The sequence below is a fragment of the Giraffa tippelskirchi genome, chromosome 10, assembly GCF_054371585.1.
Source record: "Giraffa tippelskirchi isolate mGirTip1 chromosome 10, T2T-mGirTip1v1.2.pri, whole genome shotgun sequence".
Taxonomy (NCBI): Eukaryota; Metazoa; Chordata; class Mammalia; order Artiodactyla; family Giraffidae; genus Giraffa; species Giraffa tippelskirchi.
Genome location: NC_137284.1, coordinates 121,555,931 through 121,577,070, shown reverse-complemented (window position 1 = coordinate 121,577,070; position 21,140 = coordinate 121,555,931). Strand labels below are relative to the sequence as shown.

The 21,140-nt window shown below is 56.3% G+C and overlaps 1 protein-coding gene across 18 annotated transcripts; it reads left to right on the top strand.

Moving 5' to 3' along the window:
* The first annotated feature begins 4,126 nt into the window (after positions 1–4,126).
* On the top strand, positions 4,127–20,704 carry ZMIZ2 (zinc finger MIZ-type containing 2). Of its 18 annotated transcripts, none has more exons than XR_014066987.1 (21): positions 4,378–4,528; positions 10,754–10,888; positions 11,052–11,166; positions 11,499–11,701; positions 11,940–12,132; positions 12,387–12,650; positions 12,806–12,982; positions 13,621–13,698; positions 13,904–14,072; positions 14,712–14,856; positions 14,934–15,144; positions 15,805–15,910; positions 16,122–16,279; positions 17,105–17,172; positions 17,436–17,504; positions 17,753–17,997; positions 18,339–18,397; positions 18,499–18,668; positions 18,753–18,992; positions 19,313–19,348; positions 19,708–20,704. XR_014066987.1 is itself a non-coding variant. In XM_081535223.1 (20 exons), exons 2-20 carry the CDS (start codon positions 10,839–10,841, stop codon positions 19,813–19,815), a joined length of 2,805 nt encoding a protein of 934 aa, XP_081391349.1. In that variant the 5' UTR covers positions 4,127–4,185; positions 10,754–10,838; the 3' UTR covers positions 19,816–20,704. The 18 variants fall into 18 exon arrangements, 8 of the variants coding, with proteins under 8 accessions (XP_081391349.1, XP_081391353.1, XP_081391356.1 ...); XR_014066991.1 differs by having other exon boundaries at positions 18,304–18,397; XR_014066986.1 differs by lacking the exons at positions 4,378–4,528; positions 19,313–19,348 and adding an exon at positions 4,127–4,185.
* The last annotated feature ends 436 nt before the right edge of the window (positions 20,705–21,140 follow it).

Below are 21,140 nucleotides of genomic sequence, written 5' to 3'. Positions count from 1 at the left end.
CAAAGTATTGGAGTTTCAGCTTCAACATCAGTCCTTCCAATGAACACTCAGGACTGATCTCCTTTAGGATGGACTGGTTGGATCTCCTTGCAGTCCAAGGGACTCTCAAGAGTCTTCTCCAACACCACAGTTCAAAAGCATCAATTCTCTGGCACTCAGCTTTCTTTATAGCCCAACTCTCACATCCACACATGACCACTGGAAAAACCATAGCCTTGACTAGATGGCGGCTGTGCGGCACAGGAGCAGCCAAGAAGAGCTACCCCACGTCCAAGGTAAGAGGAACCCAAGTAAGACAGTAGGCACTGAGGGAGGGCATCAGAGGGCAGACAGACTGAAACCACAATCACAGACAACTAGCCAATCTAATCACATGGACCACAGCCTTATCTAACTCAATGAAACTAAGCCATGCCATGTGGGGCCACCCAAGATGGATGGGTCACGGTGGAGAGGTCTGACAGAATGTGGTCCACTGGAGATGGAAATGGCAAACCACTTCAGTATTCTTGCCTTGAGAATCCCATGAACAGTATGAAAAGGCAAAAAGATAGGACACTGAAAGAGGAACTCCCCAGGTTGGTAGGTGCCCAATATGCTACTGGAGATCAGTGGAGAAATAACTCCAGAAAGAATGAAGGGATTGAGCCAAAGCAAAAACAACACCCAGTTGTGGATGTAACTGGTGATAGAAGCAGGATCCGATGATATAAAGAGCAATATTGCATAGGAACCTGGAATGTTAGGTCCATGAATCAAGGCAAATTGGAAGTGGTCAAACAGGAGATGGCAAGAGTGAACGTTGACATTCTAGGAATCAGCGAACTAAGATGGACTGGAATGGGGGAATTTAACTCAGATGACCATTATATCTACTACTGTGGGCAGGAACCCCTTAGAAGAAATGGAGTAGCCATCATAGTCAACAAAAGAGTCTGAAATGCAGTACTTGGATGCAATCTCAAAAATGACAGAATGATCTCTGTTCATTTCCAAGGCAAGCCATTCAATATCACGGTAATTCAAGTCTATGCCCCGACCAGTAATGCTGAAGAACCTGAAGCTGAATGGTTCTATGAAGACCTACAAGACCTTTTAATACTAACACCCAAAAAAGATGTCCTTTTCATTATAGGGGACTGGAATGCAAAAGTATGAAGTCAAGAAACACCTGGAGTAACAGGCAAATTTCGCCGTGGAGTACAGAATGAAGCAGGGCAAAGGCTAATAGAGTTTTGCCAAGAGAACGCAATGGTCATAGCAAACACCCTCTTCCAACAACACAAGAGAAAACTCTACACTGGACATCACCAGATGGTCAACACGGAAATCAGATTGATTATATTGTTTGCAGCCAAAGATGGAGAAGCTCTATACAGTCAGCAAAAACAAGACCGGGAGCAGACTGTGGCTCAGATCATGAATTCCTTATTGCCAAATTCAGACTTAAATTGAAGAAAGTAGGGAAAACCACTAGACCATTCAGGTATGACCTAAATCATGGCAGTTCCAAGGCACTGTCAAAAGACCAAGGAGTGGGCGGTGGCCCAATTACTGGAAATTCCCACCCCTTTCCCACAATAGTTGGAATAATCCTCCCACTCATTAGCATATGACATTACCCAGCCCATAAAATCTAACCATGCTGCATTTTGCTGTAGCACTTGCCCTCTGCAATGGCCCACAAACTCTATCCGTGTAGTGTGCTTCTCTGTGAATCTGAATAAATCCACTTCTTACCTATTACTTTGTCTCTCACTGGATTCTTTCTGCAATGTGACATCAAGAACCTGAGCTTCATTAGGTCCTGAAACCAGGTTCCATGGGTTTTGGCTGGGTTCTAATTCCATGCAGGGTTTTGGCTGGGTTCAAGTACTGGCCACGTGGGTTCGAGTCCCAAATGGGTTTTTGCTGGGTTTGAGTCCCAGCACATAGGTTCAAGTCCCACTCTTGAACCTATGGTTTCAAGGGAACTAGATCCCACGTGCTACAACTAGGAGTTCATATGCTGCAAGTCAAGATCCTGCATTTCACAACAAAGATGGAAGACTCCTTGTGCCTCAACTGAGACCCAGCACAGTCAAATAAATATTTTTTAAAAAGAAAAGAACTGGGCATGTTTGTCTTCCAACAGTAGATTCCAAGGGAATAAGTTTCTTCTAATTCCTGAAGAGCTGTCAAATACCAAAATTCTCATTTTATACAGTTGTAGAAGGAAGACTTTAGGGAGGCAGATGTTTTCTAGTAAATAAGGGAGAGTCTTCTAACAATCTGTATAGTCAAACATGAAAACACTATCCAGAAGGGAACGGGCATCAAACAGCGTCTCCTAGGGCTGTTACACTGGGGAGGTAACAGACCTGCCTGCAGAGTTCAAATTCAGGACCCTACTGTGGCCATTTCTGGCCTCTTCCAGGAACTTGCCAGCAACTCCCCCAAACTCACGGTCTCCTGGAGGCAGAAGCAGGTCATGTTCCATGGTGCCGGCCTCCCTCTCCATGTGGGTCTCTTCTGGGGCCAGCTCTCCAGAGAATCTGCCTCTGCTCTTTCACCTATTTCCCAGCATTCCCCATCTTCCAGTTTTCTTTTATTTTTCCTCCTAACCCTCACATTGATAGATTGTTATCTGGTGAGTCATTTCCTTTTTTTTGTCCCTTCTAGTGGAAGCAGGGAGGAGAGGAGTTACTATCATGGTCACTGGGGTGTTCAGAGCCCAGACCAGCGCCTGGCATAGCAGGCCACCATATTTTTCAATTAAGTAATGGTTCTCAAAAGATATAGAGTTTAGGTAGCCTTGAGGGAAGAAATTTCAGCATTATTACAAGTTAATTATGAGGCATCCATCAATGGAGGACTGGATAAACAAAATGTGGTATACACACAATGAAATACTGTTCAGCCTTTAAAAGGAGAGAAATTATGCAAGCTGCAGTGTGAATGAATCTTCAAGATGTTCAGTTCAGTTCAGCTGAGTCGCTCAGTCATGTCCAACTCTTTGCAACCCCATGGACTGCAGCACGCCAGGCCTCCCTGTCCATCACCAACTCCCGGAGCTTACTCAAACTCATGTCCACCGAGTCAGTGATGCCATCCAACCATCTCATCCTCTATTGTCCCCTTCTCCTGCCTTCAGTCTTTCCCAGCATCAGGGTCTTTCCCATGAGTCAGGTCTTTGCATCAGGTGGCCAGCGTATTGGAGCTTCAGCTTCAGCATCAGTCCCTCCAATGAATATTCAGGACTGATTCCCTTTAGAATTGACTGGTTTGATCACCTTGCTCTCCAAGGGATGGGCTACCCACTCCAGTATTCTTGGGCTTCCCTTTTGGCTCAGCAAGTAAAGAATCCACCTGCAGTACGGGAGACCTGTGATCAGTCCCTGGGTTGGGAAGATCCCCTGGAGAAGAGAAAGGCTACCCACTACAGTATTCTGGCTTAGAGAGTATGGGGTCACAGTTGGACATGACTGAGCGACTTTGAAGACATCAGTCACAAATGGACAAATACTGTATGATTCCACTTCTATCAGGTCCCTAGAGTAGTCAGATTCAGAGACAGAAAGTAGAATGGTGGGTGTGAGGAGGATGGGGAACTATTGTTTGATGAGTACAAAGTGTCACTTTTAGGAGATGAAAAAGCTATGGGTGGTGATGGATATGTGATAGTGGGGAATGTGCTTAACACCACTGTACACTTAAAACTGGTTAGGATAGTAAACTTTGTTACTGTATTTTACTACAATTAAAAAAATGTGGGTAATCAGGAGAATGTGGTCTTCCTAAAGGAAGGGTAGATAATAGTGGAGAATAACTTAAAGACTGATAATAGCATATGAAGATGCCAACCGACCAGAGACGTTGCTTCATCTGGCTAGAACTCGAGTGACTAACAATGTTTCAACAGGATGCACTCTAGGAAGAGGAGAGAACAGTGAGGAGAATGAGTTGTGTGATTCCGCGTGGTTTTTCCTACAAGACACCTCCCAGAAGTGGCTCATTGACACGGGGTCACCTCCGCAAACCCCGCCTCTGCCAAGACTCCGCCCTCTTCCAGGCCCCGCCTCCCGCCCGCCTGGTTCCACCCCGCCTCCTGGATCCGCCCTCTTTCAGGCCCCGCCTCCTTTGCTCCGCCCCGGCAGAGAGTGGAGAGCAAGCGCTGGTGACTCCGCAGACGCTGCGCCTGGAAAGGTGTGGAAGGGGCGGGGAGCGCAGGTCATCCCCCACCCGTCCTCCCTCCCTGCCCTGCTCCTGGCCGGCCAGCCGCCCTAGCTTGCGCAGGCCCGCGGCCACCCGCGCCTGAACGCTGGCTCGGGGCTCCACTGCTCTGGCCTGGGGGCGGGGCCGGCGCGCGGCGTCATGCATATGCATGAGCGACTCGGCGGCTCCATTGTGCCCACGGAGCGGGCGGCGGCGCGATGGCGCGGGCGGCGGCAGCCCCGGGGCGGCGGGCGGCGCTGAGGGCGGGCTGAGCGCATGGAGCAGCGCGGACCGGGGGCCGCGGCGGCGAGGGGCCGGGCCGGGCGGCGAGGAGGTGAGCGGACCGGGCGGGCGGGTGCGGGCAGCGGGGGCGGCAGGTGCGGCAGGTGCGGGAGGCGGCAGGTGCGGCGTCCCCGGGCCCGGCGCTGCAGCGCCTCGGCGGGGCCCCGGCGGGGCTAGAGCCGGCCCTGCCGCCCACCTGCCGCACCTGCGGCGCGTGCGTCGTGGTCCTGGGCCGACTGGCCCGCTGCGCGCCGAGGCGACCCCTCACCTGAGCCTTTGTTGGGGCTGGCCGGAATCCGTCCAAGCGTCCGAGGTATCTGGGCAGGAGCCTTACACGGGCCCTCACCCAAACTGGCCCCGCTCCCTCCTTTCTGCGCTGTGGCCTGAAGGCTCACCTTTCGGGCCCCTCCGGGCCGTGCGTGCCGTTGGCACGCGATGTGAGACCCGCGAAGGTGTGCTTTGGGGCTGGCGACCCTGACCTTTCAGCCCTCAGCCGAGATTTTGGTGGAAATACCGTTTTCCCAGCAGGACATACTGAAGCTCAGGCGGGAGCGTGTCCTGCCCACCCCCCCCCCAGGGGTGTCCTACCCCAGCCTCCCCCATCTGCTCCCCGCTGCCCTGTCCCCCCCAACCCTGCTCCCCCTACCCTGCTCCTCTGAACCTTCCTTGCCTCCCCTAGACCTGCTTCCCTACATCATGTTCCCTATACTCTCTTCTGGACAGTTGCGGAATATCCATGGTGATGTATTTAAGTCATTTGTATTATCTCAGAAGATTTCACAGGGAAATACACAGAACATGTGACTCGATCTGTAAGACAGTTGATAGGGCGATCACAGTCTCACCCACCAAATCCTGTCACACTAGAACCAGAGGGCTTCCCTTGAAGAAACTAGATAGAGGTAACAGGATATGTGAAGGATTCTTAACTTCACCCAGTGAGTACTGGCCTTGGGGGCTTGTCACACCCAGAGGGTGGTTCCTGGCTGGAAAGAGAAAGGTGAGATAATGAATGACAGATTCAGGACTGGTAGGATATACCTGGGGAGGACTCCCAATCATAGGATTGATCTCCAGAGGCAGCCAGGCCTCCCCACGGAGTGTCTGCTAGCCCTTGGATCCAGGATGGGAGCCTGGACTAATGATTTAAAGGTGGTCATGTGTCCTCCCCTCTCTGGGTCCTAGAGTGACCACTACATACCCATTTTCCACATTGTAAACTGAGGCTCAGAGCAGGGCAGCCCTTCAGCTGTTCTCTGGAATTTCCCACACCTGGGCCATTGAGCAATGCTCCTTCCCAGGCATCTTGGATGAACTCTGAACACTTCAGCCAGTCAGTGTGTAGCCTTCCAAGTCGAGGGGCAGGACTTCAGCCACTTGAGCATGTGAGCCCCCACTTTTATGTCCTCCTGGGATGTTTGAGCTGTTAGTTTTCCTTCTCTGAGCCTGTTTGACTCCAGTGTTCCTCTGGTTAGGGCCCGTCACTGGGAGCTGTGGATTCCCTGTGCTGGGAGAGGCATCGAGTCCCTGCTCTATGACTGTGTTGGCACTGCCCTTCTGGGGTCTGGTGGGTGATTGCGAGGCGTGCTGCTGCTGGGTGCCTAGGCAAGGAGCATGGAGTAGGGGCAGAAGAGGTTGACCCATGTTAACGTCTGCCTTTGGAGACAGCAGTGCAGATACTCTGAGGTCCTGGGAAGGGGGTATGAGGAGTGAGTTGTCTGTAGCTCTTTTACTGGAGGAAAATGTGATCTGACCCCCAGAAAGCCATGTGGCCTTCTAGAGTGACATCACGCCAGGGCTTTCTGCCAAGGTCCTGGCTTCCAGTGAGAGTTGATGTACAGGGAAAGCCCCCCACCAGCAGGAAGCCACCAGAGGCTGGCACTGGCCCTGCACACACCCAGGCTCCTTCTTAACTCTTCCCCTGATGGCCAGGAGGTGGGAGGAGGGTCTGCACTCATACCACATCTCTCTCCCTTTGTCAGGAGCAGAGGGTCCCCCAGTCCCCAACGTGGAGAGTTTGGGGCTTGTCAGGGAAGAGTGCCGACTTGGTTCAGGAGCTTGGCAGGAAGTCACTGCCCCCGCTCAATAAGCTTGGGGGCGGGGGGAACTGGAAATGTCTGTGGTCTTGTCCACAGCAGAGAAGTCATGGGGGTGGAATTCCCCAGACTCACGTGATGTAGGAAGCTGTGCTGGGCCCCAGACCAGCAGCCTCCACAGGGGCCCCCGCCCTGCACCTGCCCTGTCCCCCCTCCTCCCCAGCTCTCCGGGGCTTTCAAACTGTGGTACCAGCAGCAGCACCTGCAAACTTACTGGAAATGCAAGTCTTGGGCCTCACTCCACCCTCTGAACTCGAAGTGGGGCTGAGTTCTGGTGAGCTGCCGTTGGAGAAGCTGCAGTTGTGAACTAATACAGCCTACCCTGGGACTCTGACCCAGGCCAGGGGGCCCTGTCTTCCTCCTGCTCTTCCCTTTGGGACAGCAAAGTGGGCCTGGCCAATCCAGCCAGCTTTAGTGTGGGAAATGATGGCCCTGGGCATCTCTGTGGGGAGAGAGAGCCGGCTGTGGTTGTACATTAAATAAATTTGTAGTTTGAGAGAATTGAAGATTCTTAAGACGTTACAAGAAATAACACAGAGAGCTCTGTATCCTTTACTGGGTTTTCCTAGTGGTAACATGTTGTAAAAGTGTAGCACAACATCACAGGAGGGTACAACTTCATCAATACAGTTGATGCAGATTTTCCATGCCCACCTTCTATATTCCCACTGTCTTCGCTTCCCTCCTCCCCACGTTTAACCCCTGGCCGCCACGCGTGTGCTCTCCATTTGTGTAATTCCGTCATTTCAAGGATGTTATGTAAAGGGAATCATACAACGTGTAACCTTTGGGGACTGGCTTTTTCCACGCAGCATGGTTCTCTGGAGGTTCCTGCAGGTTGGTGCCTGTATCAGTAGCCCTACCTTTTTATGCCTCCAGGCTCACAGTTGGTTAACTCTTCACCATTGAAGGATATCTGCATTTCCCATTCTTTGGCTATTAGGAATAAAACTGCTATAAATATTCACATACAGATTTTTGTGTGAACCTAAGTTTACACTTCTCTGAGATAAATGTTCAGGAATACAGTTGCTAGGTTGTATAGTGTGCTGCGTGCTTAGTCTCTCAGTCGTGTCCAACTCTTTGCGACCCCATTGACTGTAGCCCACAAGGCTTCTCTGTCCATGGGGATTCTCCAAGCAAGAATACTGGTTGCCATGCCTTCCTCCAGAGGATCTTCCCAACCCAGGGATCAAACCCAAGTCTCCTTCATTGCAGGAGGATTCTTTACCGTCTGAGCTACCAGGGAAGCCCTGGTTGTCTAGTAGCTACATGCTTAGTTTTATAAGAAACTACCAAATCATTTTTCAGAGTGGCTGTACCATTTTATATTCCCACCAACCATGCATGAGAGACCCAATTTCTCCTAGCCAGCATTTGAACATGTCACCTATTTTGTTGTTGGCTGTGCCAGGTCTTAGTTGTGGCATGTGGAAGCTTTGCAGCATGTGGGATCTAGTTCCCTGACCAGGCATCCAACCCAGGCCCCCTGCATTGGGAATGCAGAGTCTTAGCCACTGAACCACCAGGGAAATCCCACTGTTTTTTTATTTTAGCCATTGTGGTAGGTGTGTAGTGATACCTCGGTGTGGTTTTAATTTGCATTTCTCTGATGGCCGGTGATGTTGAACATCTTTTCGGATGTTTATTTGCCATCTGTATATCCTCTTTGGTGAAATGTCTCCATGTCTTTTGCCTGTCTTCTATTTTTTTTTTAACTTTTGCATTTTGAGAGTTCTTTATATATTCTAGATACTTGTCTTTTGTCAGATATGTGGCTTGCAGATATTTCTTCCAGTCTGTAACTTGCCTTTTCATCCTCTTTGTGGGGTCTTTCACAGAACAGAAATTTTCAATTTTTCCTTTTATGAATCATGCTTTTGGTGTCAAATCTAAGAAAGTTCTTATGATTTTGTGCTATACATTTAAAATCTATGACCCACTTCGAGTTAATTTCTAAGATGTGAAGTTTAGGAGGGTTTTTTGTTTGTGTTTGTCTTTTGCTTTTGCATGTCCAATAGGTCCGGCACCATTTGTTGAAAATACTGTCTTTCCTCCTTTTTGCACCTTTGTCAAAAACTTTGTCCATTGGGCATGTTTGTGTGGGTCTCTATTGAGTTGTCAAGTTTGTTCTGTTGACCTATGAGTCAATCCCCCTGCCAACACCACAGTCTAGAGTAGCCTGCCTATGTTCTAAGTCCTGAAAACCCTGTATATTGGTCCAGGCCCCACTCAGCAGGTCTGGGGGGAGTTTCTATCTGTTGGCAGCCCCCCTATCCTTCATGGCAGTGTCACCATCCTGGTGGTTGCCCCCACTGGGAACAACCAGCCTTCCCTTGCCTGGCTGGGTGATTCTGGCTCCCAGGCCCAAGTCCAGCAACCCCTGAGCCTTCTGGAGCCACCAGCCCCTTGCTTTTTTGGCCTCTGCTTCCTGGTTGTCACATGGTCTGGAGCTTGACTCCTCTGAGGAGGAGCATAGGGAAGGGGAGCAGGGTCAGGTGTGAGGTGGACAAGCCCACCAGATGCCTCCTTCCTCTGCTTGTCTAACCTATCACCTCCCCTCCTAGCCCTCACTCCAATTCTGGGACCTGCTTACCCCAGTGCTCTGTGAGAGGCCTGGGGCCCAAGTCACAGTCCCCACTGTCTCCTTGACCTGCTCTGGGGTCCTGTGGAGGGACTGCGGAGGAGCCCCTGCTCCATGTGCCTTCAGAACTGTGTTTGCAGAGGACGTGATCGTAACCCTGCCTCCCTGGGGCTGCCCTGTCCATGAGGTCCTGATGGAGTGTGAGCTCTGGGCTTGAGTGAGTCCCAGGGCTGCCCTCTCGCTCCTGAGCCAGAGGGAGGCACTAAGAGTTCTGAGGAGACAAGACTGAACCTCTGCAAGTTAGCTTCCCCAGGTTGTGTGTGTGTGTGTCTGTGTGTGTGTGTGTGTGTGTCTGTGTGTGTCTGTGTGTGTGTGTCTGTGTGTGTGTGTCTGTGTGTGTGTGTCTGTGTGTGTGTGTGTCTGTGTGTGTGTGTGTGTGTGTGTGTGTGTGGCCTTGAAGCCCCTAAAAGGCAGTGGTGCTCTAGGATGGAACGTTGACACAGGTCGAGCCCCTGAGGCCCCCTGAGAACCATGGCCGCTGTGGTTAGCCTAAGTGGAGGTGTGTGTGGAAAGTGGCCCTGGGAGTGCCAGCAAGGGCCCTCGGCCTGGTAGGTGAAGGGTTTGCTTGCAAGGGTGTTTAAGGCATTGGCAGCCTGGAGGAGAAGCCAACCACTGCCTCGCTGGTTTTCTGACGTGCTAAGTGGAAGAGAGCTGGCCCCACACAGTGGGGGGAAGCATCCCCCCTTTCCAGCATTGTCACACAAGTTCCATGAGTGTCCACTGGCCCCAGCTGCTATGTCTCTATTGGGTCGCCACCAGCCCTCTGCCCACTGCGCTGTGTCTGCGTCCCTGCCTTGTTGCATCATCACCCTGGACATCAGGCAACCTGTAGGGGCAGGCAGCCCCCTTGGCCTCAGAATGAGGGAGTGGGCACATGTCACCCTTCTGCTGCCCTGGGGTGGGGGGCTGCCAGCCAAGGATGGGCTGCTTGACCCCACACCGAGTTCCAGCAGGCGTCCCACACATACACACACCCCCCACTCCCCAATCTGGCTGGAGGATAGCCGACCCTGTGGCTCTGGCATCTGGAGGGCCTGCCCACCATGGGCGGGGCGGTGCCTCCTGGTGGCCCCACTATGTGCTTCTGGCCTTGCCCTCCACCCTGGGGCCTTGTGTGCAGTTGGAGGAGAGGGACTGGGGTGGATTCTGGCAGTTGGGTCCTGAATAATCCCTGGCTTTTATGTGTATCCACACCTTCATGTAGGGAGAGGGAATGTAAGGTTTTGGGGATCAGAAAGCCTTCTTCCATCTTCCAAAGGTATTCCAGGGGCTCTTGGTGGCAGGGGCTGACCAGCAAGGGCTAATGCTGGCTTCTGGGCTAGATGTAGGGGGGTGGGGTGAGCAGAGGTTTGCCAGGGTGGGCAGTGTAAGGTTGGGCCAATGCCAGGGTGGCCTGACCGCCCCACCCCACCCCCCCAAGTGGGCTCCTGGGTCCCGTGTCACCCTCCCTACCTTCCATCCATGAGAGCAGAGGCAGGACAGGGCTTGGTTCTCCCAGCTGCATCTCCACGCACTTATGTCCCCCATGTCCCCGCAGCCAGAGCAGCCGAGTCTCACGTGAGCACCGGTGAGGGCCGCTTCCTGCCTCCTGCAGACCTGGCCTTCAGGCTGTTCCCAAGCCAATGAACCCCATGAACCCCATGAAACCTGCCCTGCCCCCTGCACCACACAGGTGAGTGGGGGCTCCAGCTGCCCTCCCCTCTCAGGCCTCAGAACGTGGGAGGGTGGTGGTGGAGTGGGACCCCGCTGCTCCCAGCCTTCAGATCCTCCCCTGCGGGGTTCTCGGCACCTGAGGCCTCCTGACCCAGGCTCCCCACCCGTGCCTCTCTGTGTAGTGATGGTCCATTCGCATATGAGGCGGTGCCTTGGCAACAGAGTGCCACTCAGCCAGCAGGATCGCTGTCTGTGGTCACAACAGTGTGGGGAGTCGGCAACGCAGCACAGAGCCAGGTGAGCCCAGCCCTGGCCCCACCCTGGGAGGCGTCAGCGCCCAGCTCAGGTCTTGGAGGCGTGGAGCCAGGGCTTCCTAAGTCTCCCACTTCCTCAGAGACTAGCTCTTCCACGCGTGGCATGGGATCCTCTCCTCCTGTCTTTACCTGGCCTCCACACCCCCACCTGTGCACAGCTACCCACCACCCCCACCACCCCTCTGGACCACCCCTCCCCTCTGCCCCCACTTCCACCTCCTCACCTGCCAGGCCTCTTCTTTCCAGCACTTCAGAACCACTGCACGAAGCAGGTTGTTTACATGGTCTCCTTTAGTGATTCTCGGTTCCTTGTAGGTTTTGGGGAACCCCATGGGCCCTGCAGGGAGCCCCCCCGGCAGCTCCGTGATGCCCGGCATGGCAGGTGGCAGCTCCGCCCTGAGCTCCCCACAGTGCCTCGGACAGCAGGCGTTCGGTGAGGGTGGCGCCAACAAGGGCTACGTGCCACAAGGGGTGTATGGCCGCGGGGGCTACCCCGGGGGCCCTGGCTTCAGTACCGGGTAAGCAGGACCCTCCTCCCCTGGCAGGTGTGCCAGGAGCCCTCTGTGGGGCAATGCTTCTTACTTGGTGGGCACCAGGGAACTGTGTGATCGGGAATTATTGTGACTCTGCTGCTCCTGCCAGCTCCTGAGCTAATGATGGGGTGTCTAGGAAAGAATGAGGCTCCCCATAGGTGCCGTGTGCCCCCCAGGAGAGGCCAGGGAAGTGCCTCTGAGCTGAGCCTTCTGTCTCTTACAGGTATGCGGGCGGCCCGGGGGGGCCAGGGGGCCTGGGCCTTCCCTCACACGCCGCACGGCCATCCACTGACTTCACTCAAGCAGCAGCGGCTGCTGCAGTAGCTGCTGCTGCCGCCACAGCCACCGCCACAGCCACGGCCACCGTGGCCGCCCTCCAGGAGAAGCAGAGCCAGGAGCTGAGCCAGTACGGAGCGGTGAGGCCCCGCAGCTCCTCCTGTGTGGCCCATGTGTGCTGGCCCGGAAGACAGGGACCTGTCAGGCAACCAGGGTTGAGGACTTGGGGCCATGCAGGCCGTGTTCTGGGGCCGATGAAGATAAGACAGGAAGAGAGTGGGGAGATGAGGGGAGAGGCCCTGGGCTGGGGACAGCCTGCCTGCAAGGGGTGGGCTTGGGGATGGCGCCTACACTGGGGGGTAAGGTCTGGATGGTTCTTGTCTTCTTTTCCCAGATGGGGTCTGGACAGTCTTTTAACAGCCAGTTCTTACAGCACGGTGGTCCCCGAGGGCCCAGCGTGCCCAGCAGCATGAACCCGGCCAGCGTGGGAGGGCTGATGGGCCCCTCCAGCATGAGCCCCTTGGGCCTGAACCCCACCCGGGCAGCGGGCATGGCGCCCCTCTATGCAGGGCAGCGCCTGCCCCAGCAAGGGTACCCGGGCCCCCTCCAGGCCCAGCAGCTGCCCCGACAGGGTGTCAAGAGAGCCTACTCGGGCGAGGTGAGTAGCCGGGCTTCCCTCCCCACGAGGGTCGTCAAGAGCTGTTGTATGTGAGAGAACTGGCCGTGCCTGATGAGGGACACCACCGTCCCTTTGTGGGAACCGGCTTCCCTGACACCTCTTCTTCTGGGCATTTTGCCTCTTTCCTTCTTCAGGTGTATCCTGGGCAGCAGTACCTGCCAGGAGGCCAGTATACGCCTGGTGCCACCCAGTACACACCTGGCCCTGGGCAGCCCCCTGCCCCATCCTCCTACCCCGGGCACAGGTTGCCCCTGCAGCAGGGTACGAGCCCGTCCCTGTCCACCGCCAGCCCTGCAGGACCACACTACAAGGTAGGGCCGGCTCTACCCCGGCCTCTGCGGCCCCTGCTGGCCCTGCACCTGGCACTGTGGGACACAGACAGACCTTGAGGCAGCCAGGGCCGGCTGGGGAGTGGGCCCTGGAGTGCTCAGGTGACCAGGCAGCCACGAGCTTCATAGGGGTCCTGACTAGTGTAGGGCAGCTCCCCTGCACCATGAGATACGGTATAGGGAGTAGCAGGGAGTATCAGGCAGGTACCAAGCCACTTTAGGGAAAAGTGTCCCCATTCCCTCCGCTTGCTGCCAAGTAGCCCAGCGAGGTGACAGGCCAGAGGGGTCAGGAGGGGCCTGAGTGATAGAGGTGCTGCTGGAGAAGGGCGAGGAGATGTGATTATCTATGTCCTTTCAGCCTCTGTGGCTTCCCTGTAAATCCCTCTGATGTGTGGGGTCAGCTCTTTTTCTGTAGTGGTAATTCTGTAAATTATGAAATCTGTGTGTGCTCGCTGTAGATTATTTGGAAAACCCAAAAAGTGTATAAAGAAGAAAAAAGACCAGCACCTACCCATGCATGTGCCGAGTTCCCTTGTCCCCAGCCCTCTCCTAGGGTCAGTTCCAGGCCGTACTCGGAGGCAGGCGGCAGCCCCAGGCACATGCGGTTTTCTCTCCTGCAGCCTGCAGAACAGTTCAACGGGCAGGGTGCCAGCTTCAACGGGGGCAGCATCAGCTACAGCCAGCCTGGCCTGAGTGGGGTATGGTCAGATGGGCAAGCAGGCGGGAGGCTCATGGGGTGGGTGCAGGGAGAGAGGGCGCTCAGGCAGGAGGACACGTGGAGGCCCAGCCAAGTGCCCCTGGAGCTGCCCCCTGCCCATCCCTGGCCTGACCGTTCCCAGCGGGTGCTCCAGGAACAAGCACCCCCCTCACCAGTCCATCACCACTGTTTGCTCTACCCCACAGCCCGCTCGTTCCATCCCTGGCTACCCCAGCTCCCCACTGCCTGGGAGCCCCACACCACCCATGACCCCTGGCAGCAGCATCCCCTACATGTCTACCAGCCAGGAGGTCAAGTCTCCCTTCCTGCCTGACCTCAAGCCCAGTGTGAGCAGCTTGCACCCATCACCACCCGGTGAGTGAGGTCTGCTCTCAGGACAGGTGGGCAGGGCTCTGGAGAGTCCTGCAGGGAACTTGGGGGTGAAGGGAGCGCTTCACCTTTATTTTCTGTTTATGGAGCTCTTTGCGAATCTATTCAAGGTGTAGATCACCTCTCTAGAAAAATAGCCATGCACTCAAAGTTTTGGGTATGGTTCCAGGGTATGTATGGGCCCCCAGAAGCCCACTCCTAATATCTGGGAGACCACTGGAGCAGCAGCAGCAGCTGGGGTCTTAAAACCCTAACTTGAGCACTGGGGTGGTGGCAGGTAGCCCGTTTACACCTCTTCTGCCTCCTGCTCCCTCTGAAAGTACCAGAAGCGCCACCTTTTTGGGTGGGGAGCGTGTTCTCCGAGAGTCATAATGCAGGGATCATTGGGCCAGGCGACTGAGGCAGGGAAGAATGGCGGGACACCAAGATCCTGTTTCCGCTGGAGGTGAAGGCCGAGCCCAGAGTCCTAGGAGAGATGCTGCTCTAAGCCCCAGCCCCATGGAAGGAGGAGAGGCCACACTCCTCTCCACCATGGGGCCCCACGATGGGGGCAGGGGCAGGCTGCCTGGCCTGGTGGCCATCCAGGGCCGGCGGCCTGCTCACACCTGCGTGGCCTGCTTCCAGGCAGCGGCCCCTGTGACGAGTTGCGGCTGACCTTCCCCGTGCGAGACGGGGTGGTCCTGGAGCCCTTCCGCCTGCAGCACAACCTGGCGGTGAGCAACCATGCCTTCCAGCTCCGAGACTCCGTCTACAAGACCCTGATGCTGAGGTGAGCGGATGCCTGCCCCACTGCTGGTGGCCCCACCCACCGCCCCCTGACTCTCAGTGTCCATCCTCCCCACCCAGGCCTGACTTGGAGCTGCAGTTCAAGTGCTACCACCACGAGGACCGGCAGATGAACACCAACTGGCCGGCCTCGGTGCAGGTCAGCGTCAATGCCACCCCGCTCACCATCGAGCGCGGCGACAACAAGACCTCCCACAAGCCCCTCTACCTGAAGCATGTGTGCCAGCCGGGCCGCAACACCATCCAGATCACTGTCACCGCCTGCTGCTGCGTGAGTGCCCGCAGCAGGGCAGGGCGGGGCCGTCATCACTGAAGAAGACGGCACTGGCTCTCCTCCTTCCCGTGTTGGGCCTTTGAGAAAAGGGTCTCAGTTAAAAATGTCCTGGCAGCTTTCCGGTTAGGTTCAGTAACTAGATTTGATGCTCATGTAAGCATCAAATGTTAATTATGTAAGAGAAGCAAGCTAAGCTTGCCTCTTTCCTGGAAGAAGCTCACAAAGTCCCAGTCCCAACTGACCCTGAATCCTCATTAAGGAGTCATCTGGGTTCCAGCAGCTCCAGATCCAGCGCTAGAAGAGGGACTTAGATGCACAGCTCTGATCAGCTTAGGTGGGAGGAAGCAGAGGCAAGGCAGCCCTAACTCAGCCCTGTGGGCCTGGGATGTTATCACGTGGACCCAGCATAGGATACCAGTGGATGCTGTAGGCAGGGTGCACTCAGGGGCCTCTCGAATAATTGTGTTTCAACAGAGAGGCCGTGGTTGAACACTGGTGCACACACACGGTGAGCTTTACGGATAGGTGTGGGTGTGGGTTCCTGACTCTCTGGGGAGGCGTGGCAGTAGCCCGCCTGTGCATTAGCCATGAGAGGAGGGTGGACCAGCGCAGAGCCTCCCCGGGCCGCACCCCGCTGACCACATCCTCCCATTGCAGTCCCACCTCTTCGTGCTGCAGCTGGTGCATCGGCCATCCGTCCGCTCAGTGCTGCAGGGCCTCCTCAAGAAGCGCCTCCTGCCCGCCGAGCACTGCATCACCAAGAGTGAGTGGTCCTCGCGCTCCTTGGCTCTGCTGGGGCCGCTGCCACACCTGGCATGTCCCCATGTTAGATAAGGCTGTCTCCTCTGAGTCGGGGACTCCAAGCAGAGGGCAGCAGTCAGTCCCAGAATGGCCCTCAGAGGTGCTGAGCCAACAGCGGCCTGGTCCCGCTTGGCAGCCCTCACTCACATCCTGCTTTCCCCTGTCGGTGTCAGTAAAGCGGAACTTCAGCAGCGGAACCATCCCTGGCACCCCAGGGCCAAACGGAGAGGATGGGGTGGAGCAGACAGCCATCAAGGTGGCCCTCAAGTGCCCCATCACCTTCCGCAGGATCCAGCTCCCTGCCCGGGGCCACGACTGTCGCCACATACAGGTGGGTGGTCACCACAGCGCTTTGCCAAAGCTTCTGCTGCCGTTTAACTGTTTTTGGTGGATGTGGCCTCTGAGCACCTCAGCTGGTGGATGGCAGGGCAGGCCAGCCAGTGGACAGGCGGCCTGGCTCCCCTGCCCTCTTCCTTCAGGCTGGGCTTTTGTTTCTTCTAATATTATCCTAAGTATAACAGCCATTTTACTGAGTTCTCCAGGCTCCATTGTATTTTACTTATTTACTATTTTATTTACTTATTTGGCTGCACTGGGTCTTAGCTGCGGCATGTGGGATCTTTCAGTTACTATAGGCAGAATCTTTAGTTGTGGCATGTGAACTCTTAGTTGCAGCATGTGAAATATAGTTCCCTGACTGGGCATCAAACCCAGGCCCCCTGCATTGGGGATGCAGGGCACAGTCTGCTCCCTGCCTTGCCCCCAGGAGCAGCACCTTAGGTTCTTTCTGCAGAAACACTCTGTGGGTAGACAAGTACCCGCACCCTCCCCCTCACCCCCCACCTTTTGGTTACATAAGCAGTATACCCATCGCTCTACGTCATGTTTTTCTTCCTCCCCACCTCCTGGAGGTTGTTCCCTATCAGCACGGTTGGCCAATTCTTGCTTTGACCACACGTCATTCCCATGAGGGCTCCATAGGCATCCTGTCTCTTACATCTGTGAGGATGGTGCCACGGTGAAAGCCTGGCACACGCGCCTTCTCAAACGTGTAGTAAATAAGCCCCACATCCCTGGAACTGCAGGGCTGGCTCACAGGGCATGGCTGGGTTACCCCCAGCCCCAGTGTGAGTAACTGTCTCCCCTTTCTCTGCAGTGCTTTGACCTGGAGTCCTATTTACAGCTCAACTGTGAGCGAGGGACCTGGAGGTGTCCTGTGTGCAAGTGAGTGTGTCAGAGACGGTTCCCGTGGCTCTGGGGGCAGGTGGCACGTCCTCAGGGACTGTTAACAGTCATTTCCTTCCATCACACTGAGAAGTGCCTGCCCCAGGTGTGGGACTCACAGTACAGGTCTGGAAGGATGGTGCTGCTTGAGGCAGGGACCTCAGGCAGGGTCACCTCGCACAGGGGGCGGAGATGTGACCGGGCCTGTGCGCCAGGTGAGGTCGGGCCAGCCTTCTGAGCTGTGTCCCCTTGGTTTTCTACAGCAAGACGGCGTTGCTGGAGGGCCTGGAGGTGGACCAGTACATGCTGGGCATCCTCATTTACATTCAAAAGTAAGTCTCCTTGCCTGCAGCCCCAGAGGGCAGCCCTGGGACAGGTGCGGAGACACCCGGTGCTGACTCAGCATCGAACGGGCTCGGCTCCAGGCTGTGGACGGAATCCACGTCCGACCTTCATGCCATAGGCACGTGGAGTGTGCTGGGCGGCCACGAGCATTTGAGTGGAAGGTCGGCCTAGAAACAGTGCAGGGCCAGGAGAGGCGGCAGGGCAGATGGTAACCAGCCCTGCTGTCCCCGCCCAGCTCTGACTACGAGGAGATCACCATCGACCCCACGTGCAGCTGGAAGCCAGTGCCAGTGAAGCCTGACTTGCACGTCAAGGAAGAGCCGGATGGGCCGGTGCTGAAGCGCTGCCGCACTGTGAGCCCTGCCCATATGCTCATGCCCAGTGTGATGGAGATGATCGCCGCCCTGGGCCCGGGTGCCGCTCCCTTCACCCCCCTGCAGCCCCCCTCAGCCCCGGCCCCTGGTGACTACCCCAGCCAGGGTGAGTACAGGGGACTTGCCCTGGAAAATTAGGGCCCTGGGCGATGATCCAGCCTCTCCCACCAGTCTGCTGCCTGTGAACGCGTTGCTCTGAGGGCCACGAGCTTGGGGGCCTGGTTGGGGACTTGGGGGTACAGATGCCCAGCTGGGTGTGGGGGATGGGCACAGGTGCCAGTGCTATGACTGCGCCTACCTCCCTTGAGGTTTGGAACAGAAGTCTGTGTTGGCACACTTCCAGACCAGCCCCATCCAGCCCTGCGGGTAGGAGTGTCTGGGTGTGGTGGGTCCCATTCCTGTCCCCTCACAGCCTCCTGGCAGTGTCATGACCACTTCCCCCAGCAGCAACAAGAAGAAATGCCCTTTCCCAAGTAGCAACTTCCATAAAGGCCAACATCCTCCGGGTGAGCGCAGTGAGTCCCGCCCGTGCTATGGCCAGTCTGCCCTCGTGGCTCAGCCAGCATGAGCCCCCTGCCCTCACCTGGACCTGGCTCTCCTCTCTCAGGTTCCAGCTTCCTGGGACCCGGGACCTTCCCCGAATCCTTCCCACCCACCATGCCCAGCACCCCAACCCTGACCGAGTTCACCCCAGGGCCACCGCCCGTCTCCTATCAATCCGACATTCCCAGCAACCTCCTGACGCCAGAGAAGGCCGGCCCCTGCCTCCCAGGCCAGGTCAGTGTTGAGTCAAGGGGCTGTGGAGCTGTCCCCACAGGGAGCCCTCGAGCCGTTTTACTAGGTTGTTCTCTCCTTCCTCAGATGGCACCAGCAGGTCACCTGGACCCAGCCCATAACCCTGGGCCCCCGGGGCTGCACGCCCCTAACCTTGGAGGCCCCCCAGGGACCCACCTGCATCATCCAAACCCTCCCCCAGCATCCCGGCCAGCTCTGGGCCCAGTGAACTCAGGGCCTCTCAGCGAGCTGGCCTTCAGTGCTGCCACAGGCATGATGGGGCCCCCCGTGTCTGGGGCAGGGGAGGCCCCGGAGCCGGCACTGGACGTGAGTACTGGGCCCTGTGCTGGGGAGCATTTGGAGCTGGGGCTCGGGGGTGCTTATCTGTTGTCCCCAGGATCCTTGCACTTCATAGAAGGAAAGACAGTGACTCCTCCATGACTTCCAGACTTGGGGAGAGCGAGTTGGGTGATGCCAGCATTTTTGTTGAGTGTCAGGTGTCCAGAGTAGCTGTGGGGTGATTGTGTCCAGGCACCTGGTTCTGGGGACTTGTGCGCCAACGTGGCACATGCAGAGTTCCTGAGAAGACTTGGCTTGTGGCCATTGACACCGGCCTTAGGGTCTGACTTGACTTGTCTGACTCACAGGTGGTGTGCGAGCCAGAACCAGTGCATAAAAGACAGGTGATTGTCCCTCCATCCTGATAAATGAATACAAAGTTCAACTTGAAAAAATGTGGAAAGCACAGCTCAAAGCAGAAAATTCTACCTTCTGCATTCACGCTGTTCATGTTCAGCACCCCTCACGGGCCGGGGTGTCCCATGTTGTCCTTGGACAGCTTAACACAAGTGATTCCTGGTTGCAGAGCAGTCTTTGGCAGGAAAAGGCCCTGTGAGGAGCAGACTGAGGGGCTCTGGTGCTAGCCTGTGTTGGAGGCTGGCAGGGGCGTGGCACCCCATTTCCTGGCTGGGCCTGGGGGCCCGGTTGGGATGCTGTGGCAGGTCTGAGGCCAGAGCTGCTATCAGGTTTGCTTTGTCCCCAGCTGCTTCCAGAACTGACTAACCCCGATGAGCTGCTGTCCTACCTGGGCCCACCCGACCTCCCCACGAACAGCAACGATGACCTGCTTTCTCTCTTTGAGAACAACTGATCCTATCCGTCGACCACCTGGCTGGCAGGGACGTGCCCACCGATGTCTCGCACCCTTCTTTCCAGCCCAGCCCCACCTGACACCAGCGGCCCTCCCCACGTGTACACCTGGAGCTGGGACCCGCCCCTGACACCTGACTGCTGGAGGCCGCACTGTGCTGGGTGGGAGGGGAGCCCTGGGGCAGGGTTCTCACTGGCCCAGTTTGCAGCTGCAGAACTGTTTTTGAGGAGATGCCCAGCCCTGCCCCCATCTGTACCAGCCCATGCTTGTCCAGCCCTGCCTGGTTCATGCATACCCACTACCCCTGAACTCCAGCCTCACCCAGGCCCCCCACCCTGCCTACTCCCACCAGCCTGCATCTTGTCCAGCGTTGACCTTTCTGTTTCAATGACCCTTTTGGCCCTAGGCCAGCAAGGAGTGGGCTACTCTGTCCTGGGGCCTGGTCTCTCCCAGCCTGCTATGGCAGGGGCTTCAGGCTGAGGCTGGGGGTGGGGAGCTCTAAAGCACAACAGTGTACATAGTGTAGAAACACTAATAGATGTAGGGTGGCTGGTCCCTCTGTGCAGCTTGGGTCTCCGTGGGCTCCTGCCCTCACCCATGTGCAGGCTGGGAGGGGTAGGGGGCAGCAGGCTCCCTCCCGCTGGCAGTCAGGCTCAGACTCAGCTCCATGTGCAGATTCTCCAGCAGCTTGTTCCCCCTAAGTTCCCCTTTTCTGTATGAGTGAAGAATTGGTCCCACAGTGTTTTTTAAATCCACCTCTCCTCCCATGTCCACCCTGGGGCCACACCAGGTGGGGGAGGAGGGGCCACCACACTCTAGGTGCAGGGCCGAGTCGTGTCCCCTGTCTGCCCGTCTGTATTAAAGGACTCCCTCGTGGTGGGCCTGGCAAGTCCCTCCTTCCTGCTCCACCTGCTTACAACACACGGGCGGGGCTCCCTGCTCAAGGCAAGGCCCAGCTATTTGCAACCCGCGGTAAATTTCCTTGTCCCTGGAATTTTCCAAGTTGGCTCTGGCTGGAGAGCTATTTGTGAAGTGTCACCAGGGCTGGGAGACACATCTGCCACCACGTCACCGTGTGGGCTTGCCTCAGGCGTGGAGCCAGCTGTGGGGCCAAGGGGCAGGGTCTGAGTGCCTGACCAGCTGAACACTGGCTCTTCTGTGCGCTTACTGCCCAAGTGGTCCCATGGGCCTTCCAGTCCAGCAGAAAAGGCTAACAAGCCTTGTCAGGGAGAGGGGGGAGCATACCCAGAGACCTGCCCCAATGGACTTTGGGCAGTGTCCAGGATGGGGGGGGCTCCAAGTTGTCCACTGACATTTTGAAACCC

What these genes read in the sequence shown, in the direction of transcription:
- ZMIZ2 (XM_081535223.1), top strand. Translation starts at nt 10,839, where the DNA reads ATGAACCCCATGAACCCCATGAAACCTGCCCTGCCCCCTGCACCACAC. An exon ending in GCCAGCCTGGCCTGAGTGGG is followed by an intron (nt 13,699 to 13,903) that starts GTATGGTCAGAT and finishes TCTACCCCACAG; the next exon opens with CCCGCTCGTTCCATCCCTGG. An exon ending in TACAAGACCCTGATGCTGAG is followed by an intron (nt 14,857 to 14,933) that starts GTGAGCGGATGC and finishes CTCCCCACCCAG; the next exon opens with GCCTGACTTGGAGCTGCAGT.